A 17,494-nucleotide genomic window follows, 5' to 3' on the forward strand; every position below is an offset into this window, starting at 1 on the left:
ACATTTAGCATCAGTCTATTAAGACCAGTGAGATGATTTCACAAATAAGTATTTTCTGTAAATATATGTCAGTATATGACTTGTTCATCACTGTTTGTGGGATACCAGTCCAGTGGATTAGTAAAACAATATAAGGGATCTTCTGTAGGGTTTTGGACTAACAGGTGAGGTCAACGTTCCTCCCTGTTGATAAACACATTAGACCCTGGACACCAAGATGTACCCATAATTCCTCAGTAGACCCACCTACACAGGTGAATATAAGGCCAGATCGGACTTCACACAGACACCAAACCTCAGCAGAGGAGAATCCTGAACATCTCCATACACTGAGACAACATGGATCCAAGAGCCTCCTTCTCCATTCTGATGCTCCTGGTTGGCTTCTCCCAGGCAGTTTTTCTACCGGTAAGACCTTGTTTAGTCTCTCTGAACACTTAGATAATAAAGAGTCATTATATGAGTAATATTATTCATTTCTCTGTCAATAGGAGCAGAAACTTGCAGATATGTTAGTAACAGAGCCAGAAAATGTGGACATCACTACAAAGATTTTAGAGACCAACAATGGTCAGTCAGCTTTTAGATTCTTTCATATTTCAACAATTCCTGTCAAAATAAGCAAATTCAGATCAAAACATATTGGATAACTTTATCAATATAATTTTCTGTACACACAGGATCTGCTGAAATCTTACTTGAAGGAGATCTGGTGTTTCCCAAAACCAGAAATGCTCTCTACTGCTTAAACAACAACTGTTTCTGGAAGAAAAACGCCAACAATCTAGTTGAGGTCCCTTACATAGTGAGCAGTGAATTCAGTAAGTAACCCCCCTTCAATGATACTCATGGTTCATATAAATGTGATTCTCAAACTGTGGTCCGTCTCCTGTGCAGCATATTATGAGAAGAGTACTATCCAGAGAGCCATGACGTCCTTCCACAGCAAAACCTGCATTCGCTTTGTGCCCAGATCATCTCAGATCGACTACATCAGTATTGAGAACCTAGATGGGTGAGGACAATCATAAGATATCAACAAGACACATTTAACCGCTCTCAGTCCTAAAGAAGAAGACCAGAACATTTATATCTGCTGTTGTTTTCTCTCTCCTCTCAGGTGTTACTCATCTCTTGGTAGGACAGGTGGCAAACAGGTGGTCTCCCTCAACAGGGGTGGTTGTGTGTACCATGGCATCGTTGAACATGAGCTCAATCACGCCCTGGGCTTCTACCACGAGCAAACCAGGAGCGATCGTGACCAGTACGTCAGGATCAACTGGGCAAACATCTCTCCTGATATGGCCTACAACTTCCAGAAACAGAACACCAACAATCAAAACACTCCATACGACTACAGCTCCATCATGCACTATGGAAAAACGGCCTTTGCCACCCAGTATGGAAAAGAAACCATCACTCCCATTCCTGATGCATCTGTGCAAATCGGACAGAGACAGGAAATGTCAAACATCGACATCCTGAGGATCAACAAACTGTATGGATGCTGAACCTGAGGCTTATGTACACGTGATGTTACTGATCACTTAATATAGTTTATGTGTCTGTAGATGTAATAATAAGAGAATAAAGTGATGATCTTTGTCTTTGATGGAGTTGGATTTATGAAACGTTTGATTAAATTAGAATAAATAAAGCAAATTAAAACAAAAGATGAAGCGTGTTGAGTTTGCATAAACATGTAATCAGTAGGGTATTGGGATAATGCATTTTTGGCGTGCTGTCCAACAGGAAGGCTCCGAGCTTGGAATATCACTCCGAACCCAGAGTACTCCCCTCTAAAACTGGTGTAGATGAAACTAGCTGAGAGTGAAGCGATGGGGTGGAGGAGGGATGCAAAAAAACTTTAACGGGACAGAGGTGAGGGGCGGCCATATATAGAGACCTCTTCATGCTGACTGGTTGGATTACATGAGAATTCTCCTCCCAAACTTAGTTAAATAAATTTTATGTGTCATTTTACAGTGTATGTATCAACCATCAAGATAAACTGTTAACACAATTTGTCTGTCCTTCACAGTATTACTCATAAAATAATAAAAAAAGACATTGTCACCAAGTGATAGAAAAACATTTCAGAACAAACTCATGAGCTGTGTCTGAAACCGTTCCCTCATTCACCCATTCACTATTCCTTTATGGGGAATGACAATTGAGTCCACTATATGGGGAAGAAGCAAATGAAAATGAGTGAGCGATTTCGGACACTGACGTAAGTATCATGCGTCAGAGAGCTGTCGCAGAGATTCATCATAAAAACCTGTGTGGCTTTATTGATTGTACTGTGAAATGGTCAAGTTTATTTTTCTTACTGTTTTTCACATTTTGTCATGTTTATTCTATTAGTTTATAATAAAGAGAGCTAAACATCTGCTTGCCATATTTTTTTAGTGTTTTTTATTTATTGTTTAATAAAAATGTGTATTATATTTTAAATAAAAGATATCGCAATTATTTTTTATTTGTTTATTTAAAAAAAGTAGAAAATAACCGAAAACAAGAAGTAACAAAAGTGTATAAACCTAAATGTTTGGTGTTTACTCTCAGTATCCTTCAGCTGATACAAGTTACGCGTTCGTCTCCCCTTGCATCATGGGAAATATGAGTGAACGAGTGTACATCGAATGTACCCTCAAAATAAGAGTGCATTGTGGGTAGTGAATGAATGTAGAGAATGAAGTTGTTCACTCAGGTTTCGGACACCACTACAAAATGGCCGACACCCGATGTAGTGCACTATACAGTGGATAGGGAGCGCTTTCAGAAAAAACTATGATGTTTTATGGCATCTACAGTATGATGTCATGTTTATTTTACACTACATATCCCTAATCTTTAAAGATCCTATGATAAAATATGTACCCTACACTAGCAGTCATTGGGGCATTCCCTTTAAAAAGGTCCAACTATGTTCAAGTTCAAGACTTTATTTTTCATTATACAGTTGCCTGTAAAACTAAATTTGCCAGCAAGACCTCAAAGGTGCAAAGAAGTGAAAGTGAAGTATAAAACATAATTATCAAAATATAAATGAACAGCATCATAGATAGTATATACTAATAAGAATTGTAAAGGCATCATGACTGTGTGTAAACCAGTGGCTCATACACGCACGCTGCAGAAAGACTGTAAGAAGCAGGGTCAGTAGTGTAGTGCATTTAGAGTTCTAACTGCCCAAGAAGCTGTTCCTTAGTCTGTCTGTTTTGCTTCTAAGAGGTCTAAATGTTAAACCTGAGGGCAGCTTACTAATAAACAAAAGATGATGGGGTGATGGGGGTCTTTTATGATTGCCCTGGCTCTAGTGAGACACCTGGAGCTGGCGATGGAGTCCAAGGAGGAAAGTGGACAGCCAGTCACTTTCTCAACAGTTCTGATGACACTCTGTATCCTCTTCCGATAAGCCACTGAACAGCCAGCATACCACACAGCAATAAGGTGCGCCAACACGCTCTCAATTGTGGCTCAATAGAAGGAGATCAGAAAGTTGGTCAGCAGCCTATTCTAGCTCAGGATGCTGCTGGGCTTTCTTGACCAAGGCAGTAGTATTAGCAGCCCACGACAGGTCCTTAGAGATGTTGGTCCCAAGGAACTTGAAAGAGGACACCGTCTCCACGTAAGCACTTTTAATAATAGTGTTGCAGGGGTGCATGGAAGTACACTCAGAGGTGTAGATGGTGTACAGGAGGGGGCTCAGCACACAGGCCTGTGGAGAGCCAGTGCTGAGCCTCAGGGTGGATGAACTCCTGTGACCAATCCTGACAGACTGTGGGCGATCAGTGAGGAAGTCTTTAATCCAAGTGCACGTGGCGGGGGGAAAGTTCAAATCAGCAAGCTTGGATATGAGGATGTCCGGAATTAGGGTATTAAAAGCGGAGCCACAATCAATAAAGAGCAACCTTGCTGATGTCCCAGGATTCTCCAGGTGATGCAGGGAGGTGTGAAGGACAGTAGAGACAGCGTCTTCAGTAAACCTTATTGCCTTAAAGGCAATTTTGTGGTAGGTGAAGCTGGCTGGAAGGCAGGCCTTGATCTGTTTTAGGACCAGCCTCTTAAAGCATTTTGCCACCACAGGTGTTAATACAAAAGGTCTGTAATAAAAAAATATTACAGTGCACTGCTGTACCTGGCCTGGTCCCCAGATTTGTAAGCAGAGTTGCACGCATTTAACTGTGACTGGACCTTCACTGTCATCTAGTGTTTTGCGGTTAGGGTAAATTCGGACTCGCTTTTCATGGTGACTGTGTCCATGCAGTCTGTGATGTAGCCGAGTACTGCCTCTGTGTGAGTCTGAAGGTCCTCATGCTCAAAAAAACTCCACTCCATTAGAGCTAAACAGTCCTGCAGTGAGCCAATGCTTCATCAGACAAGATGTTAATAGTTAAAGGACCATAAGGTACAGATATGTATACATCAATTTGGTACCAATATTTACCCCTGAGATAGTAACATGAACTCTTTATTTCCAAAGATGTATTTTTTAAAGGGTACCACCCCAGTAACAGCTGGGGTTCATATTTTGACCATTTTTTCTGCCAATGTAGTAATATCTGAGAACTCTGGAAACATTTCTTTAATAAAGAAAACTTTGACACATTTCATAACGAGAGTTACGTATGTAACTACGGTTCTATGAATCCCGGATGACCGCCAGAGGCGGTGCTTAAGCACTGAATGATCCATCTCGCGCATGCGCAGGTCGAGTGTTTATACCAACAAAGTCACCCGTGACCCCTGATGCCTACGGAGAGTCTATAACTTCCGGTGACATCAGAGGATCTGTTCCTACAGAATCTTCTCGCGAGTACACGGGAATTCTGGGTGACAGAACGCTCTGGCGGTCATCCGGGATTCATAGAACCGTAGTTACATACGTAACTCTCGTTCTATTTCGCTGTTTGGAGAGAGCACAGCCCCTCCTAGGACCACCATAGCAGAGGAAGAGCTGGTCTGACTGCCTTATACTCGCAGTCACGACAACGTAGGCTCTGAGAGCCCGTACGGGACACAGCAGCTGTAATCTGTCCTCCCCTTCTGGGGGAGTAAATTGTGCCAGGTGGATAGGTTGGTTAAGGTTGGTTGATGACAAAACCTTCGGAAGAAAAGCTGAATTCGGCAACAGGGTAACCCCCGAGCCATCGGAGTTCCACCTCAAACATGAGTCACTCACAGAGAGCGCATGAAGTTCCCCAACACGTTTCGCTGACGTGATAGCAAGGAGAAAGGCAGTCTTAATAGAGACCCACTTCAGCTCTGCCTGAGCCAGGGATTCAAAGGGAGGTGAACATAGGGAATCGAGCACCAGGTGTAGATCCCAGGCTGGAGCGCATTGTGCTCGTGGGGGGCGTAACCGCCATGCACCCTTCAGAAAAAGGGACACCAATCTGTGACACCCCACCGTGTCGTTGTCCACCCGAGCATGTCGAGAGGAAATGGCTGCCACATATACCCTCAAGGTAGCCGGGGACCGGCCGCCATCCAAGAGTGACTGGAGAAACTCTAGAATCTTTGGAACTGAACAGTGCACAGGGTCCACATTCCTGTCTGAGCACCATGTAGTAAACAGCCGCCACCTGTTCTCATACTGCGCCCGGGTAGAAGGCGCCCTTGCATTCAATATGGTATTGCAGACGCCATCTGAAAACTCAGTCAGCAGCGGGTCGGGCCCTGCAGTGACCAGACCCACAGCTGCAGGCGGTGAGGATCGGGATGCCAGATTTGGCCCCGTAACTGAGACAGGAGATCCCTCCTGTCTGGGAGGCGCCACGGTGAACCGTTGCAGAGACTGTACAACAGTGGAAACCATGTTCTTCCCGGCCAGAAGGGGGCTACCAACAGTAGCCTGTGACCGTGTTGGAGGACTCTCTGCAGTGTTGGAAGAATCAGAGGGATTGGTGGAAAAGCATAGAGGAGAACCTCTGGCCAATCGTGTGCGAGAGCATCCTGGCCCAGAGGGCTGCTCTTCTCCGTCCAGGAGAACCAAAGGGGGCACTGGGTCGATTCCTCTGAGGCAAAGAGATCCACCCCTGCCCTGCCGAAGATGTCCCAGATGCTGAGGACCACCTCCGGATGAAGCCGCCACTCCCCCGGCGGAGGCTTGCAACGGGAGAGTAAGTCTGCCGCCTGATTCTGCTCCCCAGGCAAATACATCGCCCTCAGGCTGGCCAGGTGTGGCCCTGCCCACAGCAGGAGATCCTGGGATGCCTGCAGCAGTGGTGCAGACTTGGTGCCTCCTTGGTGGTTTATGTGAGACACAGTCGAGACATTGTCTGATCGCACAAGCACATGCCGCCCTCCCAGGAAGGGAAGGAAAACCTGCAATGCCTTGTGCACAGCCCGCAGTTCCAGGACATTGATGTGCTGTGAGCGCTCCTGCACAGACCACAGCCCCTGAGCTGTTCGATTCTGCCACACAGCACCCCATCCCGAGAGGGAAGCATCTGTTGTGAGGATTTCCCGACGAGATGCGATGGAACCCAAGGGCATGCCCTGCAGGAGAAATGACCTTACTCTCCATGGGGCCAGAGCAAGAAGGCAACGACGTGACACCTTGAGTTTCCTGTGCCGGTGCCACTTGACATCTAGATGAAAGCCGTGCAACCACCTCTGGAGGGGACGCAGCGACAGCAGTCCTAGAGGAATCACGGTAGCGGCAGCTGTGAGTTTCCCTAGGAGGCGCAAAAACTCCACATAGCATAACTGCCTGCCCCCCCGAAACAGGAGGAGGCGGCGGAGGATGTCGTCCACCCGCTGTGGTGATGGGCGAGCCTTCATGGTGATTGCATCGAGAGTCATCCCGAGAAAAAGCGTGCCCTGCGATGGAACCAGGCAACTCTTTGTAAAATTCACCCGGAGGCCCAGGCGGGCCACATGAGAGAGAAGACACGACGTGTCCAGTGCCACCTGAAACTGGGATGGCGCACAGATGGGCCAGTCGTCCAGATATGGGAGAATCTTCATGCCCCGCGACTGCAAGTGCGAGAGGGCTGCCGTCACACACCTGGTGAACACCCGAGGGGAAAGGGAGAGACCGAATGGGAGCACTCGGAACTGGAAATGACGCCCTTGAAAGGCAAACCGCAGAAACTGCCGATGGTGTGGAGCTATAGGGATGTGGAAGTAGGCATCCTTCAGGTCTACTGACGTAAACCACTCTCCTTTGGCAATTGTACGTAGAACCTCTGCAGTGGTCAGCATGTGGAACCTCAGAACCTTCAGGAACCTGTTGAGACCCCTTAGGTTGAGGATAGGACGGAGTCCGCCATCTTTCTTTGCTACCAGAAAGTAAGTTGAGTAGAACCCCCCGGGGTGCAATAGGGGATCTACTGGCTCGATGGCGCCCTTGTCCAGGAGGGCGGACAACTCCTGGGTGAGGGCTTGGGCTTTTGCCGGGTCGCTTATGATGGTCATCTTGACCCGGCCATGGGCTGGGGGCCGGCGTCGGAACTGAAGTTTCTACCCGTGGGTTAAGGTTGAGAGCACCCATGGGTCCCTGATGGAAGCAGCCCAATAGCTGAGCTGCTGCTGGGAAAAACAGCTGACGGCCGACCCCCGGGCTTCAGCGCCGGGGTCCCCGGCCTCTAAAGGTTCCAGAGGCACGACGAGTTGGAAAGGACTGAGGTTGTCCTGAGGGCAGCCGGTCAGGCACCCGAAAGGTCAGTGCCTGCTGCTGAGCAGGCTGTGGACGTGGGCGCAGAGACCTTAGGTAGCCCCTGGGGTGAGCCTGTGGACGAGAGCTGCGCTGTGGGGCAGCTGGAGGACCTCTAGGCCTGCTAGGAGGCGGAACGCTTCTTTGAAGCCCGGACAGCTGCTGTCGAGTCCGTCCGGCTTGGACCGTGCGCTCAAGCGCTTCCAGAGCTGCGGAACCAAACAGCTCCCCTGGTTCCACCGGAACACTGCGGAGGGTTCTCCTACAGGCCTCAGTGAGAGGAGATTGTGCCAACCATACCTGGCGGCGAGCCTGCACAAGAGTAGACATCAACCGCCCCAATTCCCTAGACATCAATGCGAATGCCTGTAGTGAAGCATCGCTAAAATTGTGGACAGAGGCATCCAACTCAGTCTCCTGCAGGGAAGTTGACAAAGCGAGCATCAGGTGGGACATGGAGTTACCGATGCGTCCCATGCGGGCCGCTGCATCATAGGCCTTACAGAGCAGGTAATCTGTAACCCGGCACTGGGGACGAGGGCACCTAGCATCCGGCCTCAAAGCCTCATCAGGTGAGATGATAAGAGCCGCTATTGTCGGCTCAACTGCTGGCATGCGGTCCAATCCGAACTTCTGTGCGTCCTGCATGGCTGCCAGGGTCCGGCCATCGGACGTTGCATGAGAGAGGGCCCTAGAATCCCTCCAACATGCCTGCAACTCCCTCAAATACTCCTCTGATGGGGGCGCAGTAAAGCTGACGGAGGCTGGGACACGCCTGAAAAAAGCACTGGCCGGAGCCGGCTGAGTTTGCGGGACGTCCAACTGGAGACGAGCAAGAGCCATACGAATGATGGCTCCCATAGAGCAGTCCTCAACATCACCAGTAGAGCTATGGGTTGAAGAACGGGAGCAGGCCCCAGAAGGTTGGGAGGCTCCCATCTGTGGAAGTACCTCTGGCTCATATTCATTAAACTGGCCAGCTGACGCTGCCATGGAAAGCACATAGTCCTCCGACTCCAAGGAGGCTGCCGAGGGGACAAAATCATCTGGCGGCTCTGCTCCAGTACCGGACTGGAAAGCCAGGAAGAGGGACTTCATAGTATTGAGCTCCGCTGTTAGTTGGTCCACTTTACAGGCAAGCCGGGGTCCCTTAGCCTTTTTTGCAGGAGTGGGGCCTGCAGCCTCAGCAGCCCGACGTTTAGACTGCCCAGACTGATCTGGAACCAGTCGCTGGGCTGGGGTCAAATGTCCAATCGACAAAGTAGAGCCCAACAGTTGCTCCACCTCAGCCAGTCTAGCTGCCCTCACTGCCCGAGGCATGATACCGCAGTTCATGCAGGGGTCGTCAGAAAGACCCTCCTTTAAATGTTCGAAGCCAAGACATGAGGGACATAAATCATGGCCATCCTCAAGCTGCAGAGGAGCCATACAGGCCGAGCAGGAGTGGTTGCCAACCATGCTGGCAACTGAGAAAAAAAGGTAGCCTCGGCGGAAACGCTGCCACCAATTAGTCACAGGGGCACACCTATGCTGGGAGCGGGAGCGAAAACACTACCTTCACCAGCTAAGGGTAAACTATCCCAACGAAAAAATAGACACAGAATGCAGTACAGATGCCGGGAGAGGGAGCGAAAGCACAACCTACACCAACAAATGTAGCAAAAAAGAAAAAAGATTAGCTTCAGCGGGAACACTGCCACCAATCTAGTCACTGAGGTACAAATATGCTGGTAACGGGAGCGAAAGCACTGCCTTCACCAGCTTAGGGTAACGAAAAAATAAGACACTAAACGCAGTACCGGTGCCGGGAGCGAAAGCACAACCGTCACCGCAAACGTTGTAAAGCCAGTTAAGGGTAAGCGCTATTAACAAAAACCGGCACAACCGAGTTGGCACGAATACACAAAGCGCCGTTAAGTGCCGAAACGATTAACAAAAAACTGGCACAACCGAGTTGTTGCAAAATACACAAAGCGCAGTTAAGCGCCGAACGATTAACAAAAAAACTGGCACAACCAAGTTGGCACGAGTACACAAGCGCAGTTAAGCGCCGAACGTTTAACAAAAAACCGACACAACCGAGTTGGTACTAAATACACAAAGCGCAGTTAAAGCGCAAAAAGACGTTTAACAAAATAAACCGGCACAACCGAGTTGGCACAAAGTAACTACACGAGCGCAGTTGAACAATCAACCAAAAAACTCGTCCGTGTTACAACAATAAATCGCAGATGAATCAATAATATAAAGGTAACTGTTAACGTTAGATTACAAAAGTCGGGAGAGGGAGCGAAAACACAGCCGTCACCAACAAATGCACCAAACGAGCAGTTATATAAAAAGTTTGTAACTCACCTGTCGGTGGATTTCGTTGCGGCCTTTGGAGGGCGAGCAACTCGCTGCTCCGACAATAAAATGTCACAAGGCCACCAGCAACGAATGAAACACAATATCCTGTAGTCTTTTGCTAGCGCGGAAAAAACAACCTGCGAAGCGAGAAGATGAAAAGGAACAGATCCTCTGATGTCACCGGAAGTTATAGACTCTCCGTAGGCATCAGGGGTCACGGGTGACTTTGTTGGTATAAACACTCGACCTGCGCATGCGCGAGATGGATCATTCAGTGCTTAAGCACCGCCTCTGGCGGCCAGTAGGGATGAAATAGAATCACATACATGTTTTACATGGTTGAGTGACTTGTTAAGTCATGATGATGGTTTGGTTGGCTTTACAGAAAGGTACAGCAGTCAGCAAATTAGATTCCTTAAACATTCATTGTATCCAAACACTCCAGATGTAAATCTCTAATAGTCTCATTTCAGGAGTTCACATTTTCAAATATGATAATAAAATATATGTGCTGCGTTCTCCAAATTGAGGGCTCCAAGTTAAGAGAATTAAGCCCCAACCCAGAGAACTTCCCCCTCCTTTACTGGGATAGATACCAATTGAGCGTGAGGTGATGGGTTGGTTGAGGTATGCTGCAAAAACTGTCTCGGGATGGAGGTGAGGGTAGCACATATAGAGAGACTTTGTGTTGATTGGGTGGATTATATGACCATGCTCCTCTCAAAGTTAGTTTAATATTGAAACTTTCCCAGTTGACTCGTTGCAATTATTTAAAAGTAAGCAATTACACATTGATTTTAATGAACTAAATAATGTGTCATAGATAAAGACATCCAGTTCTCTTAATGTGGATCTGTGTGTATTTCTGCACTGTATGAGTAAACCTCAATATTGACATACTTTCTGCTACAATAAAGAATTAAGTCACCCAGTATGACAGCTTATGCCAAAAAAATATCTGACAATTCATTCTTTGACATTGAATTACAAATAAACTTCATATTGTCTTTTAATTTGCTTTATTCCTTCCAAGAAAATCAAACATTTCAGAAATCTAACACCACCAAAAGACAAAGATCATCACTTCATTCCCCCATTATTACATCTACAGAAACATCATTTATATTAAATTATCAGTAACATCACATGTACATAAGCCTCAGCTTCAGCATCCATACAGTTTGTTGATCCTCAGGATGTCGATGTTTGACATTTCCTGTCTCTGTCCGATTTGCACAGACGCATCAGGAATGGGAGTGATGGTTTCTTTGCCATACTGGGTAGCGAAGGCCGTTCTTCCATAGTGCATGATGGAGCTGTAGTCGTATGGAGTGTTTTGATTGTTGGTGTTCTGTTTCTGGAAGTTGTAGGCCATATCAGGAAAGATGTTTGCCCAGTTGATCCTGACGTACTGGTCACGATCGCTCCTGGTTTGCTCATGGTAGAAGCCCAGGGCGTGATTGAGCTCATGTTCAACGATGCCATGGTACACACAGCCGCCCCTGTTGAGGGAGACCACCTGTTTGCCACCTGTTCTACCAAGAAACGAGTAACACCTGAGAGGAGAGAGAAAACAAGAGCAGATATAAATGTTCTGGTCTTCTTCTTTAGGACTGAAAGTGGTTAAATGTGTCTTGTTGATATCTAATGATTGTCCTCACCCATCTTTGTTCTCAATACTGATGTAGTCAATCTGAGATGATCTGGGTACAAAGCGGATGCAGGTTTTGCTGTGGAAGGACGTCATGGCTCTCTGGATAATACTCTTCTCATAATATGCTGCAGAGGAGACGACTACAGTTTGAGATTCACATTGGTTTGAACCATGAATATTACTGAAGGAGGTTTACTTACTGAATTCACTGCTCACTGTGTAAGGGACCTCAACTAGATTGTTGGCGTTTTTCTTCCAGAAACAGTAGTTGTTAAAGCAGTAGAGAGCATTTCTGGTTTTGGGAAACACCAAATCTCCTTCAAGCAAGACTTCAGTAGATCCTGTGTGAAAAGAAAATGATGTTGATGAAGTTAACCGCCATATTCTGATCTGAATTTGCTTATTATGACAGTAATTTCTAAAATGTATATGAATGTAAAAGTTGACTGACCATTGTTGGTATCTAAAATCTTTGTAGTAATGTCCACATGTTCTGGCTCTGTTACTAACATATCTGCAAGTTTCTGCTCCTGTTGATAGAGAAATGCATAATATTACTCATATAATGACTCTTTATTATCTGAGTGTTCAGAGAGACTAAACAGGTTCTTACTGGTAGAAATAATGCCTGGGAGAAGCCAACCAGCAGCATCAGAAAGGAGATGGAGGCTCTTGGATCCATGTTGTCTCAGTGGATGGAGATGTTCAGGATTTTCCTCTGCTGAGGTTTGGTGTCCGTGTGCTGCCTGATCTGGACTTTATATTCAGCTGTGTAGGTGGGTCCACAGATGGATTATCGATACATCTTAGTGTCCAAGGTCTAATGTGTTTAACTACAGGGAGGAGTGTTCCCCTGTTAGTCCAAAACCTTACAGAAGCTACCTGAGATTCTTTTACTACTCCACTAAAGTGGAGGTAATATAATTTTTGGATTGGTATAAAAGTGCCCACAAACACAGGGGTTTTAATTACACAGATTTATAAAGAATGGTCATTTGTGAGAGCATCTTCATTGACAAAACCAAAATGTCCAACAAAATCAATTAAATAAGAGAGATCAAAATTGAGCTCCTTATGATTTTTAACTCAGTATTCTGATTTATAATTATTAAGCTTCTTTGTAATATTATTTCATATTAACTGGATACTTTGTGGTGTACAACAGAGATTATAAGGGAGTAATTTTAATGTTGGACAACAACTTCCTACAGAAACAACCAGCTTTAACCAACCTAAGACGGTTTTATTCAGTTTATTTTAAAATATTCAGTTCATATGAAGTGAAATTACAGTCAAACAGAATCATAAACCACAAGGAGCTCCAGTTTGGTCTACTGTAGTAATCTGATCATGCTGAACATTTAGCATCAGTCAATTGAGATGATTTTACAAAAAACTATTTTCTGTAAATATGTGTCAGTATGTGACTTGTTTATTACTGTTTGTGGGCACTTTAATACCAATCCAGTGGATTAGTAAAACAATCTAATGTATCTTCTGTAAGGTTTTGGACTAACAGGTGAGGTCAACGTTCCTCCCTGTAGATAAACACAAAAACCCTGAACACCAAAATGTACCAATAATCCCTCAGTAGACCCACCTACACAGGTGAATATAAAGTCCAGATCGGACAGCACACAGACACCAAACCTCAGCAGAGGAGAATCCTGAACATCTCCATACACTGAGACAACATGGATCCAAGAGCCTCCTTCTCCATTCTGATGCTGCTGGTTGGCTTCTCCCAGGCAGTTTTTCTACCAGTAAGACCTTGTTTAGTCTCTCTGAACACTCAGATAATAAATAGTCATTATATGAGTAATATTATGCTTTTTCCTATCAACAGGAGCAGAAACTTGCAGATGTAGTAACAGAGCCAGAAAATGTGGACATCAGTACAAAGATTTTAGAGACCAACAATGGTCAGACAGATTTTAGATTCCTATAAATTTATGAAATAACAGTCATAATAAGCTAATTCAGATCAGAATATGGTGGTTAACTTCATCAACATCATTTATTTTCACACAGGATCTACTGAAGTCTTACTTGAAGGAGATCTGGTGTTTCCCAAAACCAGAAATGCTCTCTTTTGCTTTAACAACAACTGTTTCTGGAAGAAAAATGCCAACAATCTAGTTGAGGTCCCATACACAGTGAGCAGTGAATTCAGTAAGTAAACCCCCTTCAGCAATATTCAGGGCTCCAATAAATGTGATTCTTAAACTGTGGTCCGTCTCCTCTGCAGCATATTATGAGAAGAGTACTATCCAGAGAGCCATGACGTCCTTCCACAGCAAAACCTGCATCCGCTTTGTCCCCAGATCATCTCAGATCGACTACATCAGTATTGAGAACAAAGATGGGTGAGGATAATCATAAGATATCAACAAGACACATTTAACTGCTCTCAGTCCTAAAGAAAAAGACCAGAACATTCCCACTCAACACAGGACGTCGAAGAGACGTGCAGATCGTGTCTAGATTGGGGCCGTCGGTCCATGACCACTTCTGGACATCTATTCGACGTCCAAACTAGGTCCACTATTTGGACGTCCAACCATGACCCTACTTGGACGTCATATTTACGGGCAACTTTTGACGTTTAAACTGGGTAATTTTTTGGACGTCATTTGGACGTCATATTTACGGGCAACATTTGACGTTTGAACTGGGTAATTTTTGGGACGTCATTTGGACGTCATATTTACGGGCAAGATTTGAAGTTTGAACTGGCTAATTCTTTGGAGGTCATTTGGACGTCTATGACAGGCCTATGTCTATATAACATGATTAGGCCTATAAAAAAAAATTTATTTACAAATATCAGCATTGTATCAACATGATTAATACTTACGAATAGTCTGTATTATTTTATACAGTACTGTGTTTTCTGCTTTCTTTATTTATATACAAATTCATCTAAATGTACAATTAAAAATCTGTAATTAAATGCGTAGTTCGTTATATTAAAATATATGACCATACTAATAATTTAACATGAAAATATTCTTACCTATTGTCATAATGTTGCGTTCGTGTTATGAATGCAATAAGTGTGCCTTATGTACAAAATTAACATATGGCCGTGTGGCTGAGTGGTTAGCGAGACTGGCTTGTAACCAAGCAATCGGTGGTTTGAAACCCACGGCCGGCAGGAAACAACTGAAGTGTTCGGTGTTGCAATGGATGTGTGAAGTACAGAGAAAATCATTTCTTTTCGCTTTTTTCATGTCTTTTTTTCCTTACACGGAGGTCCTACGGATGTAAACATTTAGACGTGCAGAAGACGTCGCAAAAAAGACGTCGCCTGGCGTTACAAAACAACCCCTTTTATGTACCGAATTCGGACGTCCAAAAATTACATGAAAAAGACGTAATTCTGACGTCATTTTGCGCAGTGGGTTTATATATGCTCTTGTTTTATCTCTTTTCTCAGGTGTTACTCGTTTCTTGGTAGAACAGGTGGCAAACAGGTGGTCTCCCTCAACAGGAACGGCTGTGTGTATCATGGCATCGTTGAACATGAGCTCAATCACGCCCTGGGCTTCTACCACGAGCAAACCAGGAGCGATCGTGACCAGTACGTCAGGATCAACTGGGCAAACATCTCTCCTGATATGGCCTACAACTTCCAAAAACAAAACACCAACAATCAAAACACTCCATACGACTACAGCTCCATCATGCACTATGGAAGAACGGCCTTCGCTACCCAGTATGGCAAAGAAACCATCACTCCCATTCCTGATGCGTCTGTGCAAATCGGACAGAGACAGGAAATGTCAAACATCGACATCCTGAGGATCAACAAACTGTATGGATGCTGAACCTGAGGCTTATGTAAACGTGATGTTACTGATCACTTAATATAGTTTATGTGTCTGTAGATGTTATAATAAGAGAATAAAATGATGATCTTTGTCTTTGATGGAGTTTGATTTATGAAACGTTTGATTAAATTAGAAAAAATAAAGCAAATTAAAACAAAAGATGAAGCGTGTTGAGTTTGCATAAACATGTAATCAGTAGGGTATTGGGATAATGCATTTTTGGCGTGGTGTCCAACAGGAAGGCTCCGAGCGTGGAATATCACTCCGAACCCAGAGTACTCCCCTCTAAAACTGGTGTAGATGAAACTAGCTGAGAGTGAAGCGATGGGGTGGAGGAGGGATGCAAAAAACTTTAACGGGACAGAGGTGAGGGGCGGCCATATATAGAGACCTCCTCATGCTGACTGGTTGGATTACATGAGAATTCTCCTCCCAAACTTAGTTAAATAAATTTTATGTGTCATTTTACAGTGTATGTATCAACCATCAAGATAAACTGTTAACACAATTTGTCTGTCCTTCACAGTATTACTCATAAAATATTAAAAAATACATTGTCACCAAGTGATAGAAAAACATTTCAGAACAAACTCATGAGCTGTGTCTGAAACCGTTCCCTCATTCCCTCAATCACTATTCCTTTATGGGGAATGACAATTGAGTCCACTATATGGGGAAGAAGCAAATGAAAATGAGTGAGCGATTTGGGACACTGACGTAAGTATCATGCGTCAGAGAGCTGTCGCAGAGATTCATCATAAACACCTGTGTGGCTTTATTGATTGTACTGTGAAATGGTAAAGTTTATTTTTCTTACTGTTTTTCACATTTTGTCATGTTTATTCTATTAGTTGATAATAAAGAGAGCAAAACAACTGCTTATGATATTTATTTACGGCTGTTTATTTATTGTTTAATAAAAATATGGTATTAGATTTTAAATAAAAGATAACGCAATTATTTTTCATTTGTTTATTTTAAAAAAGTAGAAAAAAACCGAAAACAAGAAGTAACAAAAGTGTATAAACCTAAATGTTTGGTGTTTACTCTCAGTATCCTTCAGCTGATACAAGTTACGCGTTCGTCTCCCCTTGCATCATGGGAAATATGAGTGAACGAGTGTACATCGAATGTACCCTCAAAATAAGAGTGCATTGTGGGTAGTGAATGAATGTAGAGAATGAAGTTGTTCACTCAGGTTTCGGACACCACTACAAAATGGCCGACACCCGATGTAGTGCACTATACAGTGGATAGGGAGCGCTTTCAGAAAAAACTATGATGTTTTATGGCATCTACAGTATGATGTCATGTTTATTTTACACTACATATCCCTAATCTTTAAAGATCCTGAGGTAAACTGTCAGAAACATGAATAAAATATGTAACCTACACTAGCAGTCATTGGGGCATTCCCTTTAAAAAGGTCCAACTATGTTCAAGTTCAAGACTTTATTTTTCATTATACAGTTGCCTGTAAAACTAAATTTGCCAGCAAGACCTCAAAGGTGCAAAGAAGTGAAAGTGAAGTATAAAACATAATTATCAAAATATAAATGAACAGCATCATAGATAGTATATACTAATAAGAATTGTAAAGGCATCATGACTGTGTGTAAACCAGTGGCTCATACACGCACGCTGCAGAAAGACTGTAAGAAGCAGGGTCAGTAGTGTAGTGCATTTAGAGTTCTAACTGCCCAAGAAGCTGTTCCTTAGTCTGTCTGTTTTGCTTCTAAGGGGTCTAAATGTTAAACCTGAGGGCAGCTTACTAAACAAAAGATGATGGGGTGATGGGGGTCTTTTATGATTGCCCTGGCTCTAGTGAGACACCTGGAGCTGGCGATGGAGTCCAAGGAGGAAAGTGGACAGCCAGTCACTTTCTCAACAGTTCTGATGACACTCTGTATCCTCTTCCGATCAGCCACTGAACAGCCAGCATACCACACAGCGATAAGGTGCGCCAACACGCTCTCAATTGTGGCTCAATAG

At 44.4% G+C, this 17,494-nt stretch overlaps 3 protein-coding genes across 3 annotated transcripts; 2 read left to right on the forward strand and 1 right to left on the reverse strand.

Annotated features, from left to right (window-relative positions):
• The first annotated feature begins 339 nt into the window (after window positions 1-339).
• On the forward strand, window positions 340-1,600 carry LOC129454244 (hatching enzyme 1.2-like). The gene is made up of 5 exons (XM_073862248.1): window positions 340-408; window positions 498-570; window positions 681-821; window positions 898-1,015; window positions 1,121-1,600. The coding sequence occupies exons 1-5, from the start codon at window positions 340-342 to the stop codon at window positions 1,509-1,511; spliced, it is 792 nt and encodes a 263-aa protein (XP_073718349.1). The 3' UTR covers window positions 1,512-1,600.
• Window positions 1,601-11,180: 9,580 nt separating this feature from the next.
• LOC141359416 (hatching enzyme 1.2-like) lies at window positions 11,181-12,351 on the reverse strand. The gene is made up of 5 exons (XM_073861829.1): window positions 12,283-12,351; window positions 12,121-12,193; window positions 11,870-12,010; window positions 11,677-11,794; window positions 11,181-11,571 (listed from the first exon to the last, which is right to left on the reverse strand). Exons 1-5 carry the CDS (start codon window positions 12,349-12,351, stop codon window positions 11,181-11,183), a joined length of 792 nt encoding a protein of 263 aa, XP_073717930.1.
• Window positions 12,352-13,267: 916 nt separating this feature from the next.
• LOC141359415 (hatching enzyme 1.2-like) lies at window positions 13,268-15,550 on the forward strand. Its single transcript, XM_073861828.1, has 5 exons — window positions 13,268-13,432; window positions 13,519-13,591; window positions 13,701-13,841; window positions 13,918-14,035; window positions 15,109-15,550. The coding sequence occupies exons 1-5, from the start codon at window positions 13,364-13,366 to the stop codon at window positions 15,497-15,499; spliced, it is 792 nt and encodes a 263-aa protein (XP_073717929.1). The 5' UTR covers window positions 13,268-13,363; the 3' UTR covers window positions 15,500-15,550.
• Window positions 15,551-17,494: the final 1,944 nt, after the last annotated feature.

This window comes from Misgurnus anguillicaudatus, chromosome 23, assembly GCF_027580225.2.
Source record: "Misgurnus anguillicaudatus chromosome 23, ASM2758022v2, whole genome shotgun sequence".
NCBI lineage: Eukaryota > Metazoa > Chordata > Actinopteri > Cypriniformes > Cobitidae > Misgurnus > Misgurnus anguillicaudatus.